The sequence below is a fragment of the Calonectris borealis genome, chromosome 23 (assembly GCF_964195595.1).
Source record: "Calonectris borealis chromosome 23, bCalBor7.hap1.2, whole genome shotgun sequence".
NCBI lineage: Eukaryota > Metazoa > Chordata > Aves > Procellariiformes > Procellariidae > Calonectris > Calonectris borealis.
The window spans coordinates 5,241,942-5,269,721 of record NC_134334.1 but is presented as its reverse complement, the minus strand read 5'-3'; the positions used below and the strand labels follow the sequence as shown (position 1 = coordinate 5,269,721).

General features: G+C 39.7%; 1 protein-coding gene across 1 annotated transcript; it reads left to right on the top strand.

Annotated features, from left to right (window-relative positions):
* Window positions 1-1,118: 1,118 nt before the first annotated feature.
* Window positions 1,119-15,143, top strand: CTNNBIP1 (catenin beta interacting protein 1). Its single transcript, XM_075172446.1, has 3 exons — window positions 1,119-1,234; window positions 1,736-1,826; window positions 13,132-15,143. The coding sequence occupies exons 1-3, from the start codon at window positions 1,139-1,141 to the stop codon at window positions 13,188-13,190; spliced, it is 246 nt and encodes an 81-aa protein (XP_075028547.1). The 5' UTR covers window positions 1,119-1,138; the 3' UTR covers window positions 13,191-15,143.
* The last annotated feature ends 12,637 nt before the right edge of the window (window positions 15,144-27,780 follow it).

Here is a 27,780-nt window from a genome sequence, read left to right as displayed (position 1 = left end):
GACCAGACTCAGTTCTGTGAATGGAAACTAATTGGAGAACGGTTCTGGAGCCGCTTCTCCGAGCTGTGCATGGTGGAAGAGTGGCTGGCTTACACCTCCAGCCACAGGTTCCTTAGTAGGGGTTATGTTTCTCCAACACACAGTACTTCCAAGGGGCTAGTTTAGTTTGTTACGCTGCTGTACTAGTGTATTATTTGAAGCACCATTATTTTCTAAATTTGAGGTTAAGGTTTCTACTATTTTGCTATTGTTGACTTAATAAACTAAAATGCTCCAAGATAATTTTTAATAGCAGCTGAAGAGTATGCCTGAACATTTTTTTTGTCTTGGTAAACACCCTATTGTAGAACTTAAAATAATTACCAGATACTCAGACAACAAAGTATAATCATGCTCTGCGCTGTGGAATTTAGATAGCATAGTCTGTTTATTCCATAACATAATTATTTTTTATTAAAATAGAAAAGCAAAACTTCAGCTTTTAAATTATACGAGAAAGGATGATAAACTCTACTCCTTCCCTGCTCCTCTTAGTTCTTCTTTCTCTCCAAAACCATTTAATAAATTTTATTAACTCTTACAAAAGTGCAGTGGCTTTTCTTATATGATATAAAAAGGAAAAAAGAAAAAAGAGAGAGGAGAAAGACTTAGGAGTTTAGATTTCATCCAGCTTTTGTTTAGCCACTGCAAGCTTGATGGCTGTGCATTCTGCATCCTTTTTCATACTTGTGCGTGTATGTATGCTTGTGCTTATTTATGGGAAAAAACAAAATCACAGACTCTTCTGTCAGGGTGATTCTTTCACCTAGCTGTTAGAATTCTCTTTTTCTACTCATGCAGTAATGTAACAACATATAATGAGCCAGTAGGGATGTGAACATCAGCCTCTTTGAATGTTTGAGTTGCCCAATTTAGCTGTTCAAATTTTTAAGGATTTCTCTGATGAAGCGTGAGATTCCTTACTCTCCCAGGCTATTAAGTGGTCTGCCCACTGGTAAAAAATAGGTTGTTTGGAAATTAAACTTTTCCTATTATTCCTATTATACCCGATTACCTATTTTAGTTTGTCTTTACCTATTTTAGTTTGTCTTTTTCTGACCTTATATCTTCAGGAAATCCAGGAGCTGGCAGGAGGGGAATGAACCGTGAGGGTGTCCCCGGAAAGAGTCCGGAGGAGATGTATATTCAGCAGAAAGTGAGAGTCCTACTCATGCTGAGGAAGATGGGGTCAAATGTAAGATACACTGTCATAGCCCATATTTTGTGGCTTTCCATACAATTTTGTAGTAACTGGGATTGTGCTTACTGAGATGGGCAGGTGATGGTCTGGTTTTATCCCTGAATTGTTTTAGCCACCATTGATTTAACCAGTATCTGCAGTTAAACAAAATTAATTTTTGCTTAAATATTATGAGCCTTGTGATGCCTGAAACTAAATCTGAGCATCTGATCATTTCTCTATCTACAGTAAAGTTTTTCGAGTTTGTTGTTATTGGAAAATCAGCAAAATAAAGCAACTGTTTTAAGGCAACTTTGAATCTCTTCATGAATGCATGATGTACCAGTTTGCCGCTGTGTTCTTGCTGATGGTATCGTTTGCACAAATAACAGTTGATTAAACTGTTGAAGAGCAGAATAGAGGCAACTGTGACGTTTCTTATTGGGAAGTGGGAGATAGTATCTTCAGTCTTTCTTCATTTTCCTTTTTGCTGACTCACTCTTTGTACACTTCCAGCTGACTGCTAGTGAAGAGGAGTTCTTGCGCACGTATGCGGGTGTAGTGAATAGCCAACTTAGCCAGCTTCCTCAACACTCAATTGATCAGGGTGAGTACTGGATTTGTTTGTCTTGTGTTTATTTAACCTGTGAGAACAGCCTCAGAAAATACCAGGTTTAGGTTCCTGTATTTCTGCAATCATATGCTACCTACTTACACCCATCCCACGATCTGGGATATGCAAGTCACTGCCTGCAACGATCTTTGGAAGAGAACTAGAGTGTACTGTTCAACAGGGGTTTTATTTTAACGGGTAAAGTCAGTCTTGGTTATACCTAAGACTCGTTAGGATGAAGAGCATTGTTAAGCATCTTATTCCCCATGATAACTCAAAACATTGATGGCCAAAGTCCTGTGAACATAAATGCATGTATATAGCTTCCTACACTATGTAATACATTAAATAGAAATAAATTTTAACCTGATTGATTTTTTGCTATAGGTGAAGTTAAATTCAGGTATGCATAAGTCCCTCTAGTTCTGAGTGTGTCTTACTGTATTCAGTATGGATCCTCTGCATAAGACGACTTTCATCTAAATTTTTATGTTTATTCTTAAACTGGACATCTGTGCTTAAAAAGGAACAAGACTGGGGGTGGCAAACACTTTCTTTGTACGCTTCAAACTGGGAGTTTCATAACAAAATAAAATGTAAAGTAGATACAGACTTCTAAGGTACAAAAGCAATTTGTTATGCACATGATAATTTAGTTACTATGACTCTAGTTGCTCGATAACACTTTTCTCACAAAATGACATGGAGTCGTCTAACAACATCTTTTGTTTTTCACATTTCCATGAATGTGGAAGTAAAGTGCAATGTTACTATTTCAGCAGAGTAAGAGGGAAAGTTTAGCAATAGGAGGAATTTGTTTCCCATTGCATTTCTTCAATTTGCACAAGGTAATTAATTCCCAGACAGGGGTAGTAGATGTGAAATAAGTTTACAAATCTGCTTTGGTTTGTTTAGATTCCCATTGAGGGAATGAAGTACGTGCTGCTTTTGTGAACTCTTTGCAGACGTCTTGGTAAACAATTGTGTGGTGCTACTTTGAATCTACTAATCTCTTCTGAACCTGAATGTTTCTTTCTGAATTTTTTTTTTCCCCGTCATAGGCCTTGTGCCAGATCACATTCATAACGTAGAATTTCGTATTGAAGCAAAATTGTAAGACTCATATGCCGGAAAGAACAGAGTTGAGCAGAAATTTAATATAGATCTAAGACATTTAGAAAACCATTAGAAACACAACGTGCACAAACTTGCTTTTCAGTTTTAAGCCTGTGTGTTCATTCCTCACATAGCTGGGGGATTGATGGGGATAGATATACTTGTATATTTTGGCTCAGAATTCTTAAACTTTTCAGCCAGTCTAAAGTGAAAATTTGCTGGTTTCTCATCAAAAACTGAGGTAGACATATTCAGTTAAGAAAGACTGTCTTAGTTGCAGTTGGCATTTTTCAGCGTTATCCCTTAAAGTAGTTACATTTCTCACAATGAAAATATATGCTGAATTAGCTGCACTTTGGCAAAGAAGAGAGAATAAAAATAGAAGTCCAGCCAGGGGACGCAGATACTTTGTACAGCTATGCTCCTGCACAGCTTGATCTAACTTTCTTGTCTAAACTGTCTGGTTTTATTATCTGTAAAATTATATTTTCTCACTTTGCAGAGGGCTTTGAAGACTCAAAAAATTGAATTTTGACATAACTTTTAAATGTAATCAAAAAAGAGACCAGCAGTTACTTAGTCTGCTTCTAGACTCACTAATCATGCAGTACAGGAAATGTAAGAGCCTCATACATTGTTCAGAAGGTTGTCTTTGTCCCATATTTGAACAGATGCTAACTGATTTCTCTGTCATCGTTTTCTTAAAGTCCTTGAAGATTCTTAAAACTTTGTCTACAGGGAAGTGAAGTCCTCCCTGTTGATGCTTGCTTTGATCTAATCTGAGACACTGCTGTCTTTCCTAAGAGATTTGACCCCACAATCTACCTTCGATCCTGTCAAATTATAATTAAGCTGGTGGTCTGACCATTAAGGTTTTTCTTGGTAGGGGAGAAAAGAACAAAGAAAGAAAGTAGTTAAATATTTAGAGAAGTGGGAAAGGACGTTGGTTCTTTTCACATTCAGATATGCCATCTTTCCAAATTAAGTAGTGAATAGCATGAGGAACAAATGAAAATGAAGAAACCTAGCCAAATACATTTTCCTTTGGAGAAAGATGAAGCTATAGTATGCTGTATAGACATAAGCAACTATAATTTATTGTGCAGGATTTTGATGTCCTTAGAAATCTCTCCAGATTTCTAACAGTCGGTTATGATGATGTTGCTTTTTGCTCTTAGGTGTGGTGGCTCGCGCAGCAGCAATTATTGCTGTCTGTATCTTTTGCTGTATCCTGGTGTTGGTGAAACAGGGAGGGTCGATTATGAAAGTATTGGAAATAGAGAACAGAAATTGCATAGGTGTCCAATTTGCCATCTTAAGGGAGATTCCATCTCCACTAGATGGCATTATCTTGCGCTGAAAAACCCCCTCCCAAGTCCACACACTGAGGTACTTAAATGTTTTGTGTTCTTCAAGATTGCTCAAAGGAATTTTCTTCCCTATGTTTCTGCTGTTTTCATTGAATCTCCTCTGGAGGATTTTTTTTTTTCCTTTATGCACCTTGCCGTACACGACAACTAAAAGGTATGTTATTTAAGGAGTAACTTACAAAGAGTTAGTATGGTAGTGGATTTCACAATCTTTTCTTCCTGTAGTAGGACGGATTACTGTCAGCCTAACTTGTCCCAGACCTGTCTTGACAGTCATTTTCCTCCAGCAGACACACAAAAGACAAAAAGCTGATTTCATACCCCCATTTCGTTCCAAAAAAGGGAATGACATTCTTGGCCTTAGCACTTTAAAAGCTTTGTTATAGATGTGCAATTTTTTGTGTGTCACTTAAAAATGCTGTAGTGTGGCTCCAGAATTACAGGAAGGTCGTTTTGTTTCTTTTTTTTTTTTTTTTTTGAGAAGAGTATAGAGGATGGATGGTCTAGAATTTTGTAAGTGTAAAACAGTCTCTATTACAATTTTTATGCTTTTCTTTGTTGTACATCCATGAAATACTGTCTTAGAACAGCTGGCTGGTGACCTCATAGTAGTTGCCTGAGGAAGGATTGCTGAGCTTATCACTGTATGGTGCTCCCTACTATGGTTTCTGATAAAGATCTGTCAACTTCTTTGTTGAGTCTATTTGTTTGACCACAGGGAGTCACTGCAACCTATGTGTCCAATACATATTTGCAGCAATGTGACAGTGCATTGAAGAAGGACGTTTACACTTGTCCCTGCTGAATTCAAGTGCTTGTGCCATAAACCTTCAGAGAGCCGCTATGAATAACAGTATCTCTGACATTTAAAGTTCCTTCGTGATACTCTGCTTACTGTCTTAGGGTTCAGCAATAGAAGTTAATTGCTAATTTTGATCAAGAAACATCTTAGAATACCTCTGTAATTTTTAAGCAAGCCTGAAGTCTTGTGCTTATTTTTATAGGAAGAGGAGATAGTAAACTCTTTTATTTCCCATCTTGCTTTCAAAAGGAATGAATCAGTTCAAACGTACAAAATCACTGTGTTTTAGGATTGTTTACAGATCTCCTTCTACATTTGACACACACATTTGGAACACCTTCGCTCTTGAAGCATCTACATGGTATACTGTTGAAGTGCATCTTGTTTCCCTGACAGGAAGCTCAAAGTTACTCTTACTGCATTATTACTGAGTATCTTTGTGTAGATCAGGTAATAATGACATATGTCCAGGGCGCTCTAATGTGTAGCAGATATCAAATTGAAATTAGTGCAAATCTTCCTAATATGTGTTTGAAACTCTTTACATTCATAGCTGCAACATATATTAGAGCAACAGATCTGTGAAGGGATCTTAAATGACCAGAACATGTACTCCAGTCTTAAAATAGTCTTTTTTTTCTTTTTTTTTTGATTCCAGCTCTATTTGCCCTTTCTTTTCAGTGTATTCCAGAATCTCAGAAAGTGCTTAGTCCCTCAGTGTGTTGATTTTGATACACTTCCCTAGAGGTGCTGTTTCCCTAACACGGGCTACAGTCCACCAAGAGCAAGGAACGTTTAAGCAATTCGGATCTCTGGATTCTGTTCATAGCTTGATATTTTAGCTATTTTTATTAATGCTTTGTCCTGTTTACCCATTCTCTTCTTCAGCTGATCCAGACAGTCATGTTGCATCCATGACATCCAGAGGCTTATCTGATGTTTTAAAAATACTTTATTATCCATTGAAAGGTGAACTGCTAGCAGAGGGGATGAGATCTCCTGTTCACCCAGGAAAGCGTGAACAACAGTTATAAAACTCTAAGCTGAAGTATTTAATACTTAAATTTAGTATTAATTAAGAGACTAAACATTAATTTCATGCTCACAGGTTTTAATAATAATTTTATTTTTCGATCATTGCTGTAATGTTGTTAACACCTGTATGAAAGTGCAAAATACAGGACATTTTTCTTTACTCAAGGAGCTTTTTAGCTGACATCTCTGGGTTGTTTGTTGTTTTGTTTTTATGGCTCCAGGAATAACTGAGGAACCCAAAGGCATCTCTGTTCAACCAGTGTATATGCTAGAGAGTGGATGTAATCATGAGCTGTTTTGAGATATTAACATAGTAGTTGTCTTCCCCGCATTGCAGCAAGAACTAATGCAGCTCAGACTCATCAGGTTTCTTGAGCTTGAAATGATGAAATTGAGGCTTTCTCACATGTTTTTAATACAAGCAAAATGCCTCTCAGGAAGTTATATGCACAGAAGCATCTCCTGCATAAAAAACATATTTCCTGTTTCCCAGTTACTTACGTTTCTAAAGGGTAGGCTAGCACTTGGCTTTCTTAAGTCGCCGCTCTGGCAAATCTGTGCAGCTCGTAAGCATGATATGTGAATTACCCTAAGAGCTTGGTGATTACAGCCCTGTTGTTCCTATAGCAACAGGAGTGTTGTGCAGGTTCTTGAAGAAAGCTGGTCCCTTGGGGAGGGCAAAGCTGAGATGCAAACACATGCCTCGGCTGGGTTAGATGCATTCTCTGGATGGTAGGGCATTAAAAATGAACCCAGGCTGCTGGTGGACTTAGGAGGGGGACCATGCTCATGAAATACCAGATAGTGGTAGAGGAATGGAGGTAGAGCTCTTCCCAGTGTAGTTTTATTCTTTTGAACGCAGTGCTTGTTTTAACGTGCTCCTCCTCTCAGCAGTGCATGTTGTATTTTTAGAATGCCAGACTAGGATACTAATAATGGGAATTTCAGAGAAAAGTTAATGTTTAGAAGATAGTTGCTGGAAGGTGATTGAAGAAACGTGTGTTTCTTCAAAGAAACAAAGATCTCGAGGGAAGTAAAGAATCTTTTTTTTTATTTGACAGCCTTCAGAAATTCGTGACAGGCTTAACCTTCTGATCTCTAAAGGCTTTTTGGGTTTAATTCATTTTGCAGGTGACGACAAATAAATCAGGTGTATGTATCTATTCATCATTCAAAGAACACTTGGAAATAGCAGCCGTTAGATGTGTCAGTTAGCATCTTCCTTTGTGTTAAGGTAGTGTGGTTTTAATCCAGCTTGTACCCTACTGGCTTGAGGTCACTGTAGCTGAGTACTTGCTGTGGAAAGCATTAGCTTCAGTCATGTTGGTGAAATTCTCTGAAACTTAGGTGAACTGATTAGCAGTTGCACGTGCTGAGCTCAGTGGCTTGCTACAGTCTTTACTGCTGTGCGGTAAAGTCATTTGACCTTCAGATCGTCTTGGCTTGCTAAGATTGAAGTCCCAGTGGTGTAAAAGAAGTACTAAATTCAGCAGTCCAAACAACTGCAATTAGAACATAATTGCAGCAGGATGTTTTTGAAAGTTAGTGGGGTAAGACTGTCACTATTGCTTTTTAACATAGGACATAGGCTTACCAGTTATTTATTGTTAATTTCTAGGAAGGATGAGGGTGGGAAAGTGTAAGGCAGGAGAAGTGGGAGAAGTAGTTGCATGTCTGAAAGTTTGTGGCAATTAATGCTTTGCTCATGAAAGAAGATGGGGAGTATTTTGTTGGGTATACGTAAGTCTCTATTTCAGTGTAGAAATTTGTGCCCAGGAAAGGGAAAGCTGTAGAGAGAGAAGTTGTATGTATAGAATGTAGAAGGTCAGGTATAAGTGTGCCTTTTTCATTGTTCTATACATTAATTACTGGAAGTGCAAAGCTCAGTGAAGGATGTGCTAAAAGTAAACATGGTTCACCATCCTATTGTCTTAGTTGCAGGCTTTTGGCAATGTGCAGCTTAACTTTATAACCTGTGCTCTGCTTTTTAAATTTTTTTTACTTGATTAGAAAGAAAACATCCGCTATGGGAGCCAAGTGGGACTGCAGGAGAAGCTCTATTCACTAGTACTTTAATCCCTGCTTTCCTTTCACCACATAGAAACCCCTACTCTATTCTCTGGAAATGTTTGTATTTGTACATGAGCACAGGCGGCTGTAGAATCGCTTAATGAGCAGGCTTGTTAGGTTGGTTTCATTTAGCTCTGGATAGTTTGGGTTGTAGGACTGGACTTGAACAAAACCTGCTTTTGTGCTGAGGAATGTGGATGGGGATGACCTTTTTCTGGACAAATGTCACCCAGGTTTTTTTGCTACAGGACATCTTCAGAAATAATCATGGTCCGTAAGTGGCTTCTGGGAGGTTGAAAGCACTGATCAGGGTACCCCTTTCATTTGCATACTGCGCTCTTACCCTTACTCGAGTTCAGAAGAGAAGTTTTCCATTCTGTTTTCAGATCACTGAAATGCTCAGCTAAAACCAGGAGGACCTTCTGCCCTTCAAAAGGTTGTGGCATTGTTATATTATAAGTAACTACTTGGCTTACGGACATGAAAGTATCTTCCATTTTTCAAGTCCCCTGAACAACCTGGTTCCGGATCTGGGAAATACTATTGCCTCTTATATCCCAGAGCCGTGGTGCTCGTGAAGAATGGAGAAGTGCGGAATAACGAACTGTCTCTTTGGTTAGTGAATATAAAATAAGGCCACGAGGTGCGATACCCAGAGGGCAGGGATACCTGTGTTGAAAGTGACTGGTCTGACGTTGTCTGGGAACCATCGGTTTTGGTGTGAAATAGATGGTCCTGTTCATGCTAGCGTCAGATTTGGTAGCCTGCAAGAACGTTCTGTGTGGCTGCTGCTGTTTGGACAAAGCATGTCTTCCTCGTTGTAATAATATCACCTCACTAAGGATAAAATTGGATCTTTAATGTGGGAATAGAAAAAATCAGCATAGGCTGGAGTCTTTACTGCGAGATGTTGTTCTGCTGGGTGTTGTGCCCTCGGGTTACCCACCCACTTACTTGCCTACCTGGAAGGTGGTATTATCTTCTATTTGATAGATCAAATTGTCTTTTTAAAGGCAATTGCCTGAGGCTCTTGCAAATGCTGGGTTGATTGTAATTCCTGCCAGTGAAAACATTGGCCGTTCTACCAAATAACAAAAGGAACTGAGGAGGGAGCAAGAAATAAAACTGTTCAGAATTGTGTATAAAATCCATTCTTTACTAATCTTGTTTAAAACTGTACCATGAGACATAGAAATATATCACTTCTAATCCTGATCTTTTTCTTCCTTTCTAAAATGAATAGCTAAATCCCTTTTGCCACCTCTGGTCTTCACTGCTATCCTGTTCGTTCCTGTATATTGTTTTGCTGCTCCCTGGTGTTTTGATGGAACTTTCTAACTTTGTATCGCCATCAGATTTCATTAGTATATGACTACTTTTCTGTTCCAGGATCATTTAGGAAAGTATTAAATAAAACTGGTGCAAAGGCCAACTGTTGAGAAAGTGCAGTTGTAATCTCCTTTTCAGCCCAATGATTATCCTTTCAAACACAATTCATAATCATTCCTTAATGAATTGTTTACCCACCTTGGCTACTGATTGCCCATCTTAATTTAAAAAGTACCATATGGGAAACTATGTATTATAAAGTGCTAAAGAACATCAGAGAGGGAGCATGCTTTTTGATGATGTTATGATAAAAAAAAACCGTATGCACTTTGTTCATGAATTCAGGTAACTTTAAAACTGCAGTTACCGTAATTACATTGGTAAAACAAGGGTACTGCACACTGACTGTGCAGTTAGCTTTGGCTGTGAAAGACCGAAACCTTGAATTCTAGACCCATTCTCCATCTAATGTTCTACTTCTTCCTTTAGGATGCACGTAATAATAATTCAGTAATACTATAGGTATTCAAGCATTTTCCACACTGTTACACTGTATTCTTCATTGTACTCTTGCCTTTTCCTACAAATAGAACACTGTTTTAAAACTTGGCTTTTTGCGTTTTCCTGTTGTATTGACAAGCTGTATTTCTCGTACTCCCTTTTCTTTCCTTATTCAAAGTCCAGGCAAATGGCGAGTTACCAGAAGTTCATATTGACAGTGACACTGGTATTGAAGCTGTGCCAGGTGGGCCTAAAGAATTAGAACAGGAGCTAGCTGAGTGTGAACCTGCTCTTCCGCGATAGCTATTTTGATTGCGAAAGCCAAAATGAACTGCAGCATTCCCAGCATCCTTTGTCCCGAAAGCTATTTCTGCTCATCGTGTGTTTTCAGCGACTGCGTGCTCGGCAGAGTAGGCTGTGCAGAGGAACAGGGCTGAAGGCTGGAATTGTTCGGGACAGGCAGAAATACGGATCTGTGTGTTGATGGGGTTGCATGATTATCTGGAATGAAATTTCCTTTTCTGCGTGAAACTTGTAAGGATGCTTGTAAGAATTTTTTTCACATTTACACTGTAGAAAGGGGAGACCCCGGGAAAACAATCAACATCTGTTAAGTAATCCAGCTCATCTCTTGTGCTAACGTGACGTCATCTGTGACTTTGCGGTTGCTAGGCTACTCCAGCTGCTCTGGACTTGCATAGCAAAGCCTCCTCGACTTTAAAGGGGGATGCATGTAAAATAGAGTGGCAAAGGTTGTGCCTTATGTCCACTTGCTTTCTTAATGCTTCTAAGTGTCATTACTCCCTCCTGTTTTTAGCATAGAAGTGTTTTTCAGAATCCTTGCAAATAAAATCCTTCTTTTTGTAGAAGCTAGTAGTTCTTACGCATTTAAAAAAAGTCAACATGGCAACTTGTTAATTCAGAGCTGGATCCTAGTGCTATATATCATTTATGTTTTGATCAAGGGAAAAACAGTTTGTGGAGGAGATGAAACGGGAGATGACTGCAGGGCTTCTGAGTGTTGGCAAGAGGGTGCATCAGAGCAGTTTTTGATGTAGTTCTATAAGATAGGGGTCCTACATATGAAAAACAAACTACTGCTTCGTCCTTCATATTTCCTCCTTTGAGTACGTTATAACAAATAAATTGTGAAGTGTATAAAAATAAATGTAGTTGCATTTCATAAGCATTGATTTCGTTTTTAAGGGTATTAGCAAGGAGATTTTACAGTCTTCTCCCATGTTTTTTTGGCCACTTTTCCTTCTATATTGCAACTAAAGAGGAAATTAGATAACTGAGAAATGGAATTCATATAACTATAACAGATGAGGAATTTTTATTAGTCCTCTTTCTTGTACTTCGTATGCAGGTGTATAGGCAGAAGTTGCTTGGGGCACAAAGCAGAAATCTGCTTCTTGATACGCTTCAAGTAAAAGACTGGAGAATTTTTACATGCTGATGTTCCATCCAAGTTGAATTTGAACTTTCCAAACCCCAGTAAGGGAATTCTGTAGAGCTCATCAGTTACCTGAATGGGACAGGCAGCCGGTGTTGCTGTTGGCATTTCCTGCTTTGTTGTCTAATCCTTTAATAGAAGCTTTGAAGAAAAACTTATTAAGCAAAATTATCCCAAGCAAACTGAATAAATTAATGAAGGCCAAAATGGTCATTGTGAGTCATCTGTTGCATTTAAACACTTGGGATCATTTGAACGGAGGAAATAATTTTTAGAAATTATATAGACAGTGACTGGAGGATTCATCATATTTTCTAATCAGTTAGATAAATGCTGTTAGAGGATCTACAGATGAAGGAAAGCATTTACTTTTATCTGACTTTCTTGGGGATCAAATTTTTACCAGAAATTAAAAATATTGCACTCAGCCCTTCAGGGATGTTCTCCAGTTCTTGTCTAGACTAGAGAGATTGATTTAAACCACTGCTTTGACACTACTGTGTGATGTATTTTTATTTCCATATTGTCCTGAAGACATTTCTCTTTAAGTGCCTGTTAGGCCATGCTCTATAGTTAGGAAGTCCAGAGAGTGGATTTTTTTTCTGAAAATCTCAAAGTATCTTTCTGAAGAAAGAGAGCTTGGCATGGAATATTCTTTACAAGCCTTTATGAGACATGATTCTCAAGCCACTCAGATCTTTCTACTTTAAATGCCCACTTGAAAGACCATGCAAGTTTGCAACGACTTGGAGATGGTTATAGGAAGGTAATAACATCTTTCTGTCCTTAGGGGTTGATAGCCTCAATTGGAGGAAAAAAAAAAAAATCCAATAACTGAGAAGGTCCACACAGTGAATTCTTCTGCAAAAGATTTCTTCAGGCTAGGGATAAAAGCATCACTTAGCAAAGCTGTATCTGTTCCCTGGGCAAATGGAAGCCTTCAGTTTGAAAGAAATTATTGCACTTCCATTAGAGAATGGAACGTTTTCAAGACATGTTAGTTTGTAAAGGGTGTTTAAGTGATTTTCAGTGGGGGAGAGGGGGAAAGGCAAAAACCTTTCAGGTGGCCTATTAAAACAATTTTTATTCTTAAAAGCAAAGAGTAATGAATATCTAGATGTAAAGATAAAGTAAAGAATATCTAAACATCACTTAAAAAGGACAGTGTGATGCATAGGGCAGTACAAGTTTTATTGAACAGTTGAGTTCCTCGTACTTCAGAGAAGCTCAATAAATCTCTTATGCAGTGCCAGAGTTTACAGGGCAAAAAAAAAAGATTATCTCTACATGCCTGTGGTGACAATCCTATGAATTTTTTTTTAAAGTCTTGCTTCTTAGAAATATGTGAAAGCAATGAATTCTTGGTTTTCTTTAAAAATAAATTGATTTCCTTAGGCTTGCAAAGGAACATGTTAAATCTACTGTTGAAATGTTTAGACTACTTCAGGTTCCAGTCCCAGAAAAATAAGAAAACACAGTTTTCTCTTCTTTCTGTCCTCTTTTTCTTTTTCTATTGATTTTATAGATGTGTAGAATGACAATTTGGGTACTGCATCTATCCACTGTTCTTTAAAGGAAGTAATTATGGCACACAGTTTCCCGTATCCATTGTTATTACAGGTGCTGAGGATGTTGTGATGGCATTTTCCAGATCAGAGACAGAAGACAGAAGACAGTAACTACAGGATACCTGAACAACACAGAACTGGAGAGGACAGTGAGATTCCTGAAGATAGAGGAGGATGGCTGAGCATTAATAAGTTCCTTTGCCCACCCTAATTGTTCCTTGGTATTCCTTCTCCTTTGTAATTTTGTTTCCCTTTGCCCAACCCTCAGAATGCATCTCACAGCCATCTATTCCTGTAAGTTTTTGCTACTCAGCTGGGCTGTGTTAATTAAGGACAAACCTAAAGGTGTATTTTTGATTGGCTGAAAGGGACAGGCTGTGATTGGCTAAAGGAAGACAATTTTTCAAACTTGACCAATGAAAAACTTTTATCTTGCATTTTATTTTATATTTTAAAGAAAGTCTCTTGGCATCCTACTTCTAAAGAAGCTTTTCATGCTGTGGTGCTTATTTAGGTCAAACTTGTGAATTTGAAGAGGGTTTGATTTGGCTGCATAGAACTGGAAGCAACTTGTGATTGGTTGACAATGCAAATGCTTTCTCTTCAGTTGGCTTGCAGGTATTTTGCTGACTTCGACATTTTCATTGCAGAAAGCTGATGTTTTGGTGCATTGGTTATTTCTTTATACTTACTGACTTGGGGGAAAAAGACAAATGTGCTTTGCAATATTTATTACATCTACACACATATAAATGCTTGCTTTTTTTGGGTTGGTTTTGGTTTTTTTGATTGGCTTTGAAATCATGTTTTTGATTTCCTATTGGCTGCAGTGTTTCTGATGCAATCAGTTTTTCCATACTCATCTGCTCTGTGGCCTCAAGCTCTTTTGGGAGCATGTGTCGAAAGCATATTTAGTTCAATAAGTCTACCTGTTTAAGCTGGAACATGGAGATCGCCAGCCATTCTGTGCTACTGTGTGGGCTGTACTATGAACTCCTGGTAGACCTGGCTGTTCAGGTGGCTTCTCTCTTTGCTTCTGACAGAGGAGCTGTAGATATTTTGCAGGAATTGCAAGAATGAGATCTATGGCTGTGACATGAATTTGCCAAATTTGTATAGAGAATATGTGAAACTTGTTTAAAATACTACATATAGTTCCACTTTAACCCTTTAATTGCTGCACAAGACTAGCTCTCACATAAGGAAAAATTAATGATCATTAACTTAAATCCAACTTGCACTGGGCTTTAATAAACTAAGTTTCTAGTCACTTGAAAAATTGGATGTGGTTTGGCTCCTTGCAACTGTTCGGTGATATGGAAATTATCTGGATCCTAAGATAATACCATTTTCTTTAGGCTCTGTTCCAAGAGGCAGTAGCACTGCATTAAGCTGTCCGATAGTGAGTGTACAGGTGACGCTCTCAGGTTTATTCTCTTAGTAGTTGCGGGGCCTTAAAACACACACATGCACATTTACAAACTGAAAAACCTGCAGTGAAACTCCCAAAGTGCACTGACTGTTCAGGAATCTGCACATAAAATTTCTAGCACTGCTGCCTAAAACCTAGCACTTCATTTTCTCTCATATGTGCAGGTCATTTTTACAATACTTCTAGGTTTTCCTGTGGGTTGCACTGACTTTAAGATGTTTCAAAACCTATTAAAGCAGAACTCTATTCACCTGTTCCCGGTTCCTTTCTTATGGTTGTTAATTATTTGAAGTAACAATTCCAGAATCTGACTCTGACAACATGACCATTTTCATGGCAAGAAACTATGATGACAGGATGCTGTTATGGTCTCAAAATGGGGAAGAAGCTTGAGAGAAACCATGGAATGTATGCAAAAGGAAGAACAGACTTGTGAGCACAAGGAGGGAAATTATCATGAGCAAATAAATACTGTGTAATGAGAACAACTGTACATCTATTTATGAAAAAGATCCTTTTGATTCAAGTGCAGCTTTGTAAAGTTCAATGTGAAAGTAAATCTTTTACCCCTGTTTGTTGGGGCCAGATAAGAAATTTCTTTATGAAAATAAACCAGGAATGAGCCCAAAAGATTCTTTAAATTTTGACCTGGTTGCCTAAAAGGCACTTTAACTTTGGTGCAAAGGGGGGCAGCCCTTAAAGGGTTAATTTAAGGGCATACGTGTGTTTCTGGCTGCTGGCTGGAATGAATGGGCTGGATTGTGGTGGCCTGTCATTGTCAAGCTAACATGCATCCTCCACGTGTATCTATGGCATTTCTGAGCTGTTAAATCTTTCCAAGGAGAAAAGTGAAGTGTTTATGTGGTTTAATCTTTTCACTAAAAATGTAACTGTTGGGGGGGAAAATACAGTTTTTAATAGCTACTCTTGTTTCTTATTGATTTATTATCCTGTTAAACCGCCAAATGGAAAATACTTGCTTCATCTTTGTGGAAGACTTCCATGTAGACTCCAAACTTGGAGTCTTGAGTAATATGTCGAGAAGGATATATTGACAAAAGGCAATGTGTTGTATAACAACATGATATGGGATTCAGAAACTGGAGGAGATGTCGTCTCTTGAGCATATTTTGCTTGCTTTGTTACCTGTGTGCTCTCCCCCTCCCCACTGGTGATTTCTTAACTTTAAACCAGGGCTGGAAGATTTATAATAAAGAATTCATATATAAATCAGGGAGAGAGTAGTGGAAAAGAGGGCTGTCCAATATTCCCCTTGAATTATATTTCTAAGTATTTATCTTCTTGCTATGAAAACTAAATCCCTAACACCACTGTGGAGCCTGGATTAATTGGGAGGTGGAGAAACCTGCACAGAGTACATCAGCATGGTTGACTTGTTTATTGTATGTAGAAGTTTCTTTAGCTTTACCTTTGTGCTTTTGCCTTCTCAAGCAAACCACTACTAATAAAAATAAGAAATCCAATGTTTTAGAGGTCAGAGGTGAGTATAGATCTAAATTGAAATACATTTGTAAATAGAAAAGGCTGTATAGTTCAACTACCAACCAAATAGTGCTTGAGGCATTCGGTAAGGGCGCGTAGAAGCATTAGAGGCATCTTCCAAAAAAGCACACGTCCTTTGGGTGGTCTTTTTGGGAGACATGTTCCTTTAGATATTCAAAATGTGCTGTTGTACTTCTTCTCTTACCAAACTTATCATCTACCTCTCCTAACGCACTGTGTTTTCCAGAGCTTGAGGAAAAGATCCAGAGCTGAATCAGATACTCCTCTCGTCTCTCTCCAGATGGGTAGCAATTGCTGTAATTGTCAGTAGGTCATTGTGTCTGTGAGCATTGCCCGTTGTAGATGAAAATGAGACTCCACCACTCACATAGGCCTTTAGATTGATTCTCCCAAGTCCTAAAACAAACCCTGGAGTAACACAACATGTGAGCTGGTGGCACAGCAACACTTTGGAAGGAGCTATTGCCTGAAAGAAGCTGGACCACTAATAAAATAAAATAAGCTCTTCAGATTTTTTGTTCCTATTCCTATCTAAGGTAAGTAGTGACTCTAAGTTGTCTCTTTCTCTTGGCTGTTCAGTGCCCTGTGTGAAAGTTTCTAATGCTTTACCATTAAATCTGTTCAGTTCCATAAGGTCTACATTTCTAATTCACCAGCACCCTAAATAGTTCTGGTGAAGGCTAAAGATTAAATGGCCCATGAAATTCAAAGATCCCTGTCGCCTATAGAAGAGATCATCCTAAATAAGGCTTCAGGGTCATATGTGGGATAAATTTCTATAGCTATTGAGAATCTGTTACAAGACTAGAGCAGTGCCATATCTAAAGTTACCAGCTTTTTATAATGCAAGAGGAAAAAAAAATAAAGGCCAGAAGTTGAAAGCTTTGAATCAAATACATATAATGGGTGTTAGAAATTATTTTATGAGAGATATACTGAGTGCCTGGGCAATGAGGGGAATGTATGATTTGGATTACTTTAAGTCCTTCAGCTTTCTTTTTGGTCTCTTGCCTCCTAAAGGACTGTGTGGCAGAGCTGACAGCAAAAAAGGCTGCAGGGACCAGCAGAAACCAACAGTGCAGTAAGAACAATTTGTGGAGGTGTAAGAAATCTTGGTTGTATTCTACAACTATTTCTACAAAAGAAAGAGTCCTTAGTGAGTAAGCATCTCTTCCTCGCTGTTATTTATCAGTAACAAAGTGTCCCAAAGCTTAGTTGTTAATAAAGAGCTTTTAAGAAGCTTTGTTAAAATTGCAGAATAGTTGTTTTAGGTGTAAGAGTAACAGGAGCACTAAAGTGTTGCACAGTTGCTGCTTTGGTGGGGTATTTGCTGAATGCAGTTGGTTTTTAAATCAACTCTCAGCAATATGGTATACGTTTAGCCTCAGCATCAGCCTATTCAACACTCAGATGGAACTGGACCTATTTGTTACTCAGCGCTGCAGTCAGAGGTGTGTTGTATGCAGGGCAAATCCTTCCCTGTTCACAGCATCAACAGGAAATAAAATTGATTTTTTATTTTCTTTTAGCTGAAATGTTTTTGTTTCTTTTATTTCACCTTCTGCCACAGAGTAGTGTTAAGGGATCCTGTCAGGCCTGGATGAATTATTTCAATAAACTTAGGCAATATGAATGGCCTTGCGCAAAACTAGCTTTTAAAGGTGTTAAAATGTGTCAGATTTTGGTAATCGTGCTGATGGTGCTTGCTGGACAGACTTTTTTCTTGCTGCCTCAGGTGTAGCAGGATCAGTTTGCTGTAGTGCTTGCATCCTGCAAGTTTTGTGTCCTGTGTCTGTGACTTCTTCAGAGCCGCAGTAGATAGGTCACTGGATTGCTGCCGTGGTTCCTCCAGACCTGCCTTGGACTTGCTCTGTAAATACAGCAAGTCTGTCCAGACACTTTGCACTACAGTTTCCCTTAAACCTCCTCGTTACTGATGCTTTTCGCAGTTGTACAAATATAAAAGTGCTGTATAACAGGGGGGAGCGTTGTTACTACTTACCAAGGTAGGAGAGGAGCTTGGATCTATTCCCTGTCAGACTGTAGAGGTTCCCATACAAAGAAATCACCTACTGTCTTCTGAGCTTTGCTTTCATTTTCTTTGCAGCTGATTTGCCCTAAGCAGAATTCCTGCAGTATGTTATAAACAACCTGGCTAGTTTCCTTTGTAGCCTGAAGCACTTCAGTTTGGGGGATTGTTTATTTTGGAAAAGAGAAAAATTTTTTTTGAAGCTTTATAACCTGGCCTGCTTACAAGCTGCCTCATGTATCAGCATGAAATAGTTATATGCACAGAGCTTTTTGCTGTCTTGACATTTTCGAGGTTAACTCTCCATGCTACTAAATGCTAATCTGTGACCAGAGGCCAATGAAACTCAGAAAAGAAACTTTCAGCCTGTGTTTAACAATTACAATATTAACTCGAACCCAGATGGGGACTGATGCATCTATACTTTTCTTTAGTTTGTCACCTTAGATGATTATTGCTGCCCTTTTCTGATGCGGTTACAAATACGGCAATCCCTGTAGGGTCGGAAGATGATCCTGCCTGTGCCCTTGGTGGGAGCAGCTGGAGACACTCAATGCATAGCGAGCATGCTCTCCCTGTGTGTTGTGCATGTCATTGTTACACAGCACCTGAGCTCTTTGGACCCCCCCCAGAGAAAAAGGCCCTTCACCCACTCTGCGAGCAGCACAGTGGTTAATAACTATGTTTTTGCAAGGTTGTAAAATACTTCTGATTAACCTTGTTACTTCAAGTTGGTTGAGCTGAATCCTGAGGTTACATCTGCGTTCTGAGTTGAGACTTTTACAATATTAGGGACACGTTTAGCTAGATTTATGTTTGAATAGGTATTTCATAGTGTTCTTGTTTTAACTGTTAGGGTTTTAGCTCCAAGCGAAGTTAGTTCCCTGTGTTTTATGTGCACTGCACACCGCTTTTGTATAGCTAATTTCAAATTTCAGAAGACAAATCATAATTAAGTTATTCAAGCATGCAGAGTTTGCTGTTTACACTGTAGTCCACATGTTGTCACGTAAAACACATTCCCATTTTGCAGTGAGGTGAAAGTAATTCTACTGCTCTTCTCAGATATGGCCGTTAACTCAGTACTCTCCTGATGCTTGCAATATTCCAACTGATGGAAGAAACAAGGATGATTGTTCTGAAAATATTTTTCCCCAAATGAGGGGAATTTTGTGAGATGAGCATGGATAATATAAGTTCACATCAAGGCTTGATGTAGAGATACACCAGAATAAGAATGTGGCTCCAAAACCTTGCTCTCTAGCTGTTCTACCTGTGGGGTTTTGTTTTAAGCTGCCATAAGAGCTCAAAAGTTGCTTTTGTTTCCTGCCCTTAGTCTGTTCCTTCGGAGAAGCTAGATGCATAATTGTGGTCCAAGACTGCAGAGCAACTTGTGACTGGAACTGAAACAGCTTAATCGTGTCTAGTTTGCAAACGGGAGCCCTGTGTTCAGTAGCAAGGGAGTATGGCACTGGAACTAGTCGTTATCTTTATAGTGTAGGGTAAGACTATGATGGTCTCACTGCTTTGTCACTGATGGTTTTGGGGTTTGGTTTTGTTTTTTTTTAACTGTGCGAAGGCATGGAAAGTTTCCGTGATTTCAGAGGAAAGATGCTGCTTCAGAAGAGAGCAGCTTTGGATGTTATTTATTATGTACATGCATTTGTCCCATGAAGTAGGAGAATGCGTGAAGTTACTTGATCATGGAATGACGTAGAATCTTGTGTGGCTGCTGACTATGCACTGTAATCCATTTTCAGCTTTACTTGTGACCTCCTAATCAGAGGGCACAGTGTAAATTGCATTGAACGTGATTGGAATGGACAGTGGTAGCCATGCATTTTCCTCCAGTCTTTTGTCCTGTATCTCAAGTGCTTGGAGCAGACAGACATTAACTACGTGTCGCCTGATCGATGTCTGCAGTTAATGCCTGAAGTGTGTGCCTGATGCCTGGTCACAGCTAGGCGTGGAGTTCAGGTAGAGCAGTTCACAACGTAGTCTGTACTCTATTTTATGGTTTATTTTTTAATGGCTAGATTCTGCTAATCTCTGGTGTGTCCGAGGAGGAAGATTGGGGCAGGTCAGGAATAGATGAATTTCTGTAGGTGGAAGCATAAGAGGAGGATTCTGCCTCACTGTTGTATTCTCATAAGCTGCTTTGAGCCTGGAGAAAGATGGTGATTAAACTAGACAGAATCTTAAGCTTTTGACTTGCCTCGCCAGCAGCACCAGTCTTCACAGTCTCCTTCTAAAAGGAACTGTGCTGCGTGCTGGTTCTGTACCATGTGGGCATACAGTAGAGCCTTTTGGTTTAGTCTGGCCTTGACCTGGAGGTCACAGTCTTCTGAAACTAAATGGGACATTTGGACTTATCCTGGCTAGTGTAGCTACATGATCATTTTTACTTGATATTTTTTTTTCCCCTCACTCTAAATGTAGCAAAGTCTAGATGTCAGAGGATTGGAGCAGTGCAGAGAATTAAATGAAATCTTTTCACTTTCAGTGCCGTTGTCAAAAGGAGGAGGCAAGACTTAAATAACTGAGAAGTGTTTAGATTAACTACACACCAGTAACAAACAGGAAAGGCTTTCTAAGGGTTTTGCAGACACCAAAACCAGCAGAGCTCAGATACGTACCTGCTCTAGTAAATGGTAGACCAGCATGGTAACACCGCTATGTATGCGAAGATTCACAGCTCGTATCCTTCTATAGAGAACATCATTTCCTCTGTCCTTAGAGGTTTAAATAGAGAATTTGTCAGAAAAAGCACCGTGGCTTAGATACTGGTGAGAGGGATCATGGAGAATGAGGTCTTGACATAGTAAGATCCTAGACCTGGTAGTGCTTACAGCTTAAAGTCAACACCTTGAATTCAGCTCAGACAGAAGGAACATTAAATTCAACTGTGTCAGGTTGGTGTAATGCAAAGCCACAAAAATACCTCTGAAACACAAGTACTATTAGATAGATATCACTTGGGGATCATAAGCAACATTCAATCTGCAGGATTGGGTAGTGACTGAGTTGAGCTTCAGCCACCATTAAATTTGTTCTGTAATTCTAAAATGACACATACTGACATCTTTGCAGGAGAGGCCACGCTGCTTTTGTGATCTGATGGATAGTGTGTTCTGCCACCTGGGCAGAAAGAAGAGGTCATGTGTGTTGTTTCTTTGGTCTCCTATCTTGACAGAGCGCAGAGAGTTGGTTCCTGTCTGGACCTGAATAAATCTTTATAAAGGTTGTTAGCACCATTCTTGCTTAGAGCTACTAAAAAGAGAGGGGGAGCAATAAGGGGGGGGAAAGAGAGAGATTAAAGGGGAAAAACTAGTAGGTTATAAATGCATTTTCCTCTGTGCTGAAGGTTAAATAATATTTTATGCATGTGACAGAGCTACTGCGATTAAGGAGCTGTCAGGCAGAATGAGAGCTGGGCAGCAAAGGGAGCAGAGATGCTTGAGGGAAAAGGGGATGAAGATGTTCTAATGCTGAACTCTGGTGTATGATGTGTGGCTTTGTGTGCCTTTCACTGGAAAAAATGGCTATTCTACAGATATTTAGGGTTTTTTTTCCCCTTCATTGCTCAAGTATTTTTTCTGTCTGAGATGTCTCACCGGTTACTAGTGGCATTACTTTAGAAAATGGTCAAAAACTCTAATCTACGCTGCTACTTCAGGGTCTAGGATTAGAACTGTAGAATGGCGTATGATAATCTTGTACATAAATCATGGCTTTAACAAATGGAAAAGATGTCACATTGCTCCGTTTATCCTGCTTACTCTGTTGCAGAAAGACTAGCTCCCGTGCATCTTGCTCAGTTTGAGGACTCCTCAGTCACTGCAGAGCCTCTGGAATTTTAGCCATCATCTTATACCTCCTGTTCAAACTGGCAAAAACTGGGCACTTATTTTTAGATCGGGTCAATAAATACTTGACCTACCCTGAGTTGTATTTTAATGTGCTGTTACACAGACACCAGTCGTTTGCAGAGGCTCTTCCTCGCGCTGCGCGACGCTGCCTGTGTAAGCTGCGCTTCCCACAGGATGGCATGCCTGTCTCATCTCATGAGCTTTTTACTTAAACTCAATGGGCAATGTATCGCTGAAGCAGCAGTAAACATGGAGAAACGTGTGCTGTTAGAATGCAGTGCAAAGCGCTGTACTTCGGTCATTTAACACAATGTGGGATTTACAGCCCCCCCCCCCCGCTTCCCTTGCAGAAGACAGTGTGTCATTCCACTTATTCAGCTGGTCCACTTCTGACAGACGCAGAAGAACAGTGGATAGATCAGAAGGAGAAAAGGTAAGAAGTCTTACATCAGAGGCTCATTGTCCATACTGAAAACAAGAGAAAACCTGAAATGTTAAAAGGTACAGATGGAATGGAAACTCCTGGCTGCTGAATGTTTGTCTGGGTAGTAGAATGGTTCTTGAGATCATGGATCATGCTGGGTTCAGGAGAAGCTGATCACAGTGAGCACATGACATTTACAAAAGAACTCGCTAGAAATGTTTTATCTTCCCTCACTGAGAAGAGGAAAACATGGAGTTAACCATCTAATGGTTACATTAAAGCAGCACATGTTGGGACGGGTAATTACCCTAAATCCCTCAGATTCACTTACATATATTAGGTTGGTTGGGGAGGGGACATCCTTACCTTCGTGCTGAGTACAAACCACGGTGATGTTGGTTCTGCTGGGTCCAGGAGCCTTAGCCCTGAGTGGTTATTTGTTTCCTGCTTTGTTAAGACAATACAGCTCTTTGCTGGCTCCCTTTTAAGGTTAGTATGTTCAAAACACCTATTCAGCCTCTACAGAAGCCGCTGAATAGAATTCTGCTGTTTTCCTACTGGTCGTAGGTCAGCAGCTGAGTCAGTGATGGAAACCAACCTCTGTTTATCTTCAGTACGTTCCCAGAACAGCATTCCACTTCTTTAACACAACCTTCCCACCCCGGGACAGTTTGTTGTCAGCATTGAACCTCCTCTCTATCGCAGAGTAGCACTGGAAAGCAGCATCTAGCTTTAAAAACCGAAGACAGATGTGTCCTTGTAGGGAGACTGTCTGCCTTGGAGCTCCCCACGGGGAGGCAAGCGGTCCCTGCTGTTGGCAAGGAGCTCTCGCTCGGCAGCGTTAATCAGGGCTGACTGTTCCTCTTAATCCTCTGATCCCTTCCATACGGACGAGAACACAAGCATCGCGTTTGCGTGTTATGCTCCTCTTCACTGAAAATAGGGCCAGCTCTGTGGCTTGCGGCAGGCCGCGATTAGATGGGTGGGTGATCAAAACATGATTAGCAAATCTGCAATGAGAGTGAAGGCCAGGAGGGCAGTGGCTTACTGCAAGGGAGGGTCACAACTGGTATCTGTCAGAATAGAAATAAATATGTGAAATGACAAAGGATTTAGCTGCGCTCTTGTCTGATGAGACTTAAATAGCCAAGGCACTGCTAGGAAGAAGCTAGGACTTTTTAAAGCACCAGCGATAGTTTATGTAGCTAAAACACAGCCTCAGAAATTGGGACGGCTGCATCCATTCTGAGTTTTGTCCTAGGCACTTTTTGTGACTGGTATACAGGAACTTCATCATTTTCTTCAGCAGCTAGACAGTAAAGGTATTGACCATGCCTTGCAGAGGTTTGTGAAGCTTTTAATATATCAGTGTGTGAAATGCTTTGAGACTGTGGAAAATGTCCAGCAAAGCTGCAGACTTACTGCCAGATGTGATGAATTTGAGCAGGCCAGGAGTGGAGAGGAGTTCATGTCAGATACTACAAGTAGAGGAAGAAGAAGCTTGAAGCCAATTGCAAGCCAAACAATGGCATGGTTTAGCTTATTTTTGTTGTCTTTAAAAAAAACTGTGATGTGGAAAATACGGCAACTAGAACTCTGTCTCAGAAGAACTGTTTAGTAAAATTGATCCCATTTTTCTACATGTAAATAATAGTGTTCACATCCACTGCAGAGACAGCAGTTTACAGCACCGTGCAGCTCACTGTTTTCTCAGGAGTAGGAGGCACGTGCATGTAATGATATCAAATCTAACACTGCATGATGAAAATTCAAATTACACCTTGAAGATCCAGAGAGATCTGGGAAACATAATCCATAGTCCAGATCCTGGAGATCAATTCACTGATACCAACTAATTTAACTGGGGTGTGTGCAAACAGAGGGACTTGTTCTTAGGACTCTGGCTGCAGCGTCGGCACCTATTACGCAGTCCCACTGAGCACCGTTACGGGGAAGAAGCGGGGAGTTTGACTAGGGAGCCTGATGCACACTTGCAAAGAAAATTGTGGACAGCTGTTTTTAAAGTCCAATCACAACCAATAGGACTTCAGTAATTAAAGCATACACAAGCTGGGTGACCTATGAATTAATCTCAGTAGTCTGATATTTGTGTGTTACGGCAGGATAAACAACAGAGTGAAGCTTGTAAGAATTCAAAAATGTTTCCAGTGGGTTGGGAATTTGAACCTAGGTTCTTATGCCATTAAATCAGCCCCTCTGCCTGAAACTCTGACCCAGCAAACCAGCCTTGGATAGACATAACGTGATTATTTTTACAGGCCTATTGCATGACATGCGTTGCTCAGCAGGATCTTAGTATAAATCTGGTAAATAGAATCGCATGGGCAATAAAAAGCCTTTACTCTAAATGCTTTCTGTATAGACAGTTAACGAACATAGTGACCTTTATTTATTTGGTTTTTTAAGACCATTATTAAAAGATATAGGTAGGCAAATGTTTAAAAATGCCCTGTTTTTAAAAGGATGAGCTCTGGAGAAAATCTGGGCAATGTGGGGTGAAGAAGAAAAATGAGTTCTGACCCTCTGTCTTTTGAACCATCTGGTTTTGGAGTCTCTCAGTTGCTGCAGAATAGTTTTATTTCATTTACCTATGAACAGCCTACAACTAATCCTAAGAGGCTCCCTTCCAATGTCTTTCATGAACTAGTTTCTATGCTGACCTTTCTTCCAGTGTCCCTCATGGGAATGTCAATAGAGCAAGTTTTGACAATGGGAAGACCAGTGCTGATTGTCTGTCCTGCAGTGGTGGTGTGCCTGCTTGTCTTCGTTATTATTAGATTTGGTCTGCTAATAGCACTCAAAGGAAAAGAGGCGATGCAAGTTTCCTTTTCTCATGTGAATATGGTAGCATAGTAGTATAACTTCAGCTTCCTAGACTGGTTACAAGGACTGGAAAGCAGCAGTACTGAAGAAAAAATCAAATATTGAATAATCTGTTTTTCTGGCATTCCACTGTTCCCAGTTCTCCATGCTCTACATAGGTTCTAAAGCTACTTCAAGCGCAAGTCTGAAGACTAAACATTTGATGCAAACGCGTGATTGCTCTAAGAAGTGTTGCACCTTTTCAGGAAAAAAATCTGCGTTTAGACAGGAAAGACAAAAGCAGCTTTGTAATTTTTTTAATACAGTGTAATTCATGAGGCCATGAATACCACAAAAAAAGGTAAACGTGATACCTTTCTTCTAGGCTGTAGTGGTAAGAGTTTACAATCTTTACTCAAAATGCCTTCTCAGGAAAATATAGATAAATCTGGGCACTGACTGAAAGTCTATGAACAGTCAAGTAGGGATCATGATATCGTGTTTGTGCTCCTGTGTAATATTCTTGGTTCTGAATATTTCTTATTGCATAGTGTATTTAAAATATATCAGACTTTGGGCTTCTCAAGATTTGTTTGGAAATTGGGACTGGCTGTTTATGATATATATGGTCATTTAATAGCAGAGAATTTATAGATGCTGCCTTTTTAATGAAAATGGTAATACTCTGAATTTCTAGAGAGGCTTTCATCCTAGGATCCTAAAGTACTTTACAAACAGTTAATGAAGTCTTACTACCTCCTTGTGGAATAGGCAAGTTGCATTAAATTGGGAGGATAAATGAGAGGTTAAGGGACTGTCTGTGGGTAGAATGTCAGTGGTGTCATCAGGAAGAGAACATAGCAGCCCTGTCCTGTCTCAAAATCTTACCTTTGCAAATACTTAGGACAAGACCTCTTTGCTCTCTGAATAGGGTCAGTACAATTGGATTCCAAGATCTGTTTTAGGGGGTTGTTGTGGTTTTTAGACTGTATAGGAAATAATTTTTAAAACTGTCTTCACGGAGCCCTTAGATAATTTTGCTCTATTAGTCAATCATTCAAAATAAAAAATATTCTAAATGGTGTTTTCAGGAAAGGCAGAGCAAGCTTTTTCAACACTAATATTGGCCTGCTGAGGTTTTATTTCTCCTCTTCCCCAAGGGACTTGAAGGCAGTGCAGTACAACGGGGGGAGGAATCCCCAGGCACGGCGGCAGGCACAGCTAAAGGCAATTTGCCACCATAAAGAAGCCTCAGGTTTCCGTACTGGTACAACTTGTACCAGATAGCCGTAAGTCATGAACGGCCACTGCTGTCTCTGGGAAGGAGCAAGTGACAGTCATTTTGTTGGGTGACACCCCTGTTTCCTGCAGCCAGACCCACGGGAGATCTGGACACACGGGATTTGGGGTCAGAGTGCTGAACAAGTTTCTACCCTTTCGCAGGAAGACATAATGTTTTGCTCCTTCTTTTCCTCCTTTCCCAGTCAACCACTTACCGAAGGAAACCGTTGGATATCTTTCTTTCCACAGTAAGGCTTTTTTAGCCATAGCAGCACATGAGACCTCCAAAAGCAGAGATGCTTTTAGAGAAAACCATAGAGAAACAGTAACTTGTTTTCAGAGGAACAATTACTTGTCCTGGAGGAAAAAAACCCAAATCATTGAGGTGTCTGTGGAGTACATCTATACCTACTTAATTTAATCAAATCTACCCACTTTACTGTCTTACAGTAGTAAGAGCGCACTTTTTGCTTTGTTCCGTAACACTTCTTTGGAATATCTGGTAAGCGTTATTTGTGGATGATCTGTGCAATTGTAAACCATCTTGGTTGATCCTTTGTAACTTTTTTTGCTAAATGTCATTGAGTTTCATGGATGTCAGTGGGAGATTAAAGATCTTGGTAACAGTGAGCCTTTGAGGAGCGGCGATGACGTTGCTGGAAGAGCTGTGTGTGGCAGTACTAGTATAGCCCTTACGGCCCTGCTGCTTCAGCCGGTGATTATAATGCTGGGTACACAACTGGAGGCTTGTAATTTGGTTTCCTTTCAGAAGTCTCTGAGATGGACTGCAGCCCAACAGGAGAGCATCTGCTTTTCTTTTTGCTGAAGAACACTGCTGGAACTTCTCCGTATAAGCTCACTTAAAAACCCACTGCTTGATTTTATTAATATGTAATAATTTGGCTCCTTTTACCTACAGAAAATTACTTATCTGAATAAAATGCAAGAATATTGTCTAACGAAAGGGGAAAATAAAGAGTATAATTGTGTTAATTATCAGAATACCAGACATGTAATTAATATGCCACAGGAACAAAGAGCAAATGTACTAATAGCACATAATTGGACTTAAACTACACCCTTGGTAGAAGTCTCTGCAATGGAACTGTTGTGTTTGTGCTCCTTTTCAAATTAGCAATAAGGAATAAATTAACATCCATTTTCTTGCCCGTACAAAGACGGAATCATATTGTGGGGCAGGGTAATGAATTCAGAGAATGCCTTTACATTCCCATATGGCTCTTAGGGAGGGGAATACTCATGCACATGGCTCTTCTCTTCTTCCTTGCAGGAAGGCAGGCAGAGGGAAGAGGAAAACC

What these genes read in the sequence shown, in the direction of transcription:
- CTNNBIP1 (XM_075172446.1), top strand. Translation starts at nt 1,139, where the DNA reads ATGAACCGTGAGGGTGTCCCCGGAAAGAGTCCGGAGGAGATGTATATT. An exon ending in TGAGGAAGATGGGGTCAAAT is followed by an intron (nt 1,235 to 1,735) that starts GTAAGATACACT and finishes GTACACTTCCAG; the next exon opens with CTGACTGCTAGTGAAGAGGA. An exon ending in TCAACACTCAATTGATCAGG is followed by an intron (nt 1,827 to 13,131) that starts GTGAGTACTGGA and finishes TTGTTATTACAG; the next exon opens with GTGCTGAGGATGTTGTGATG.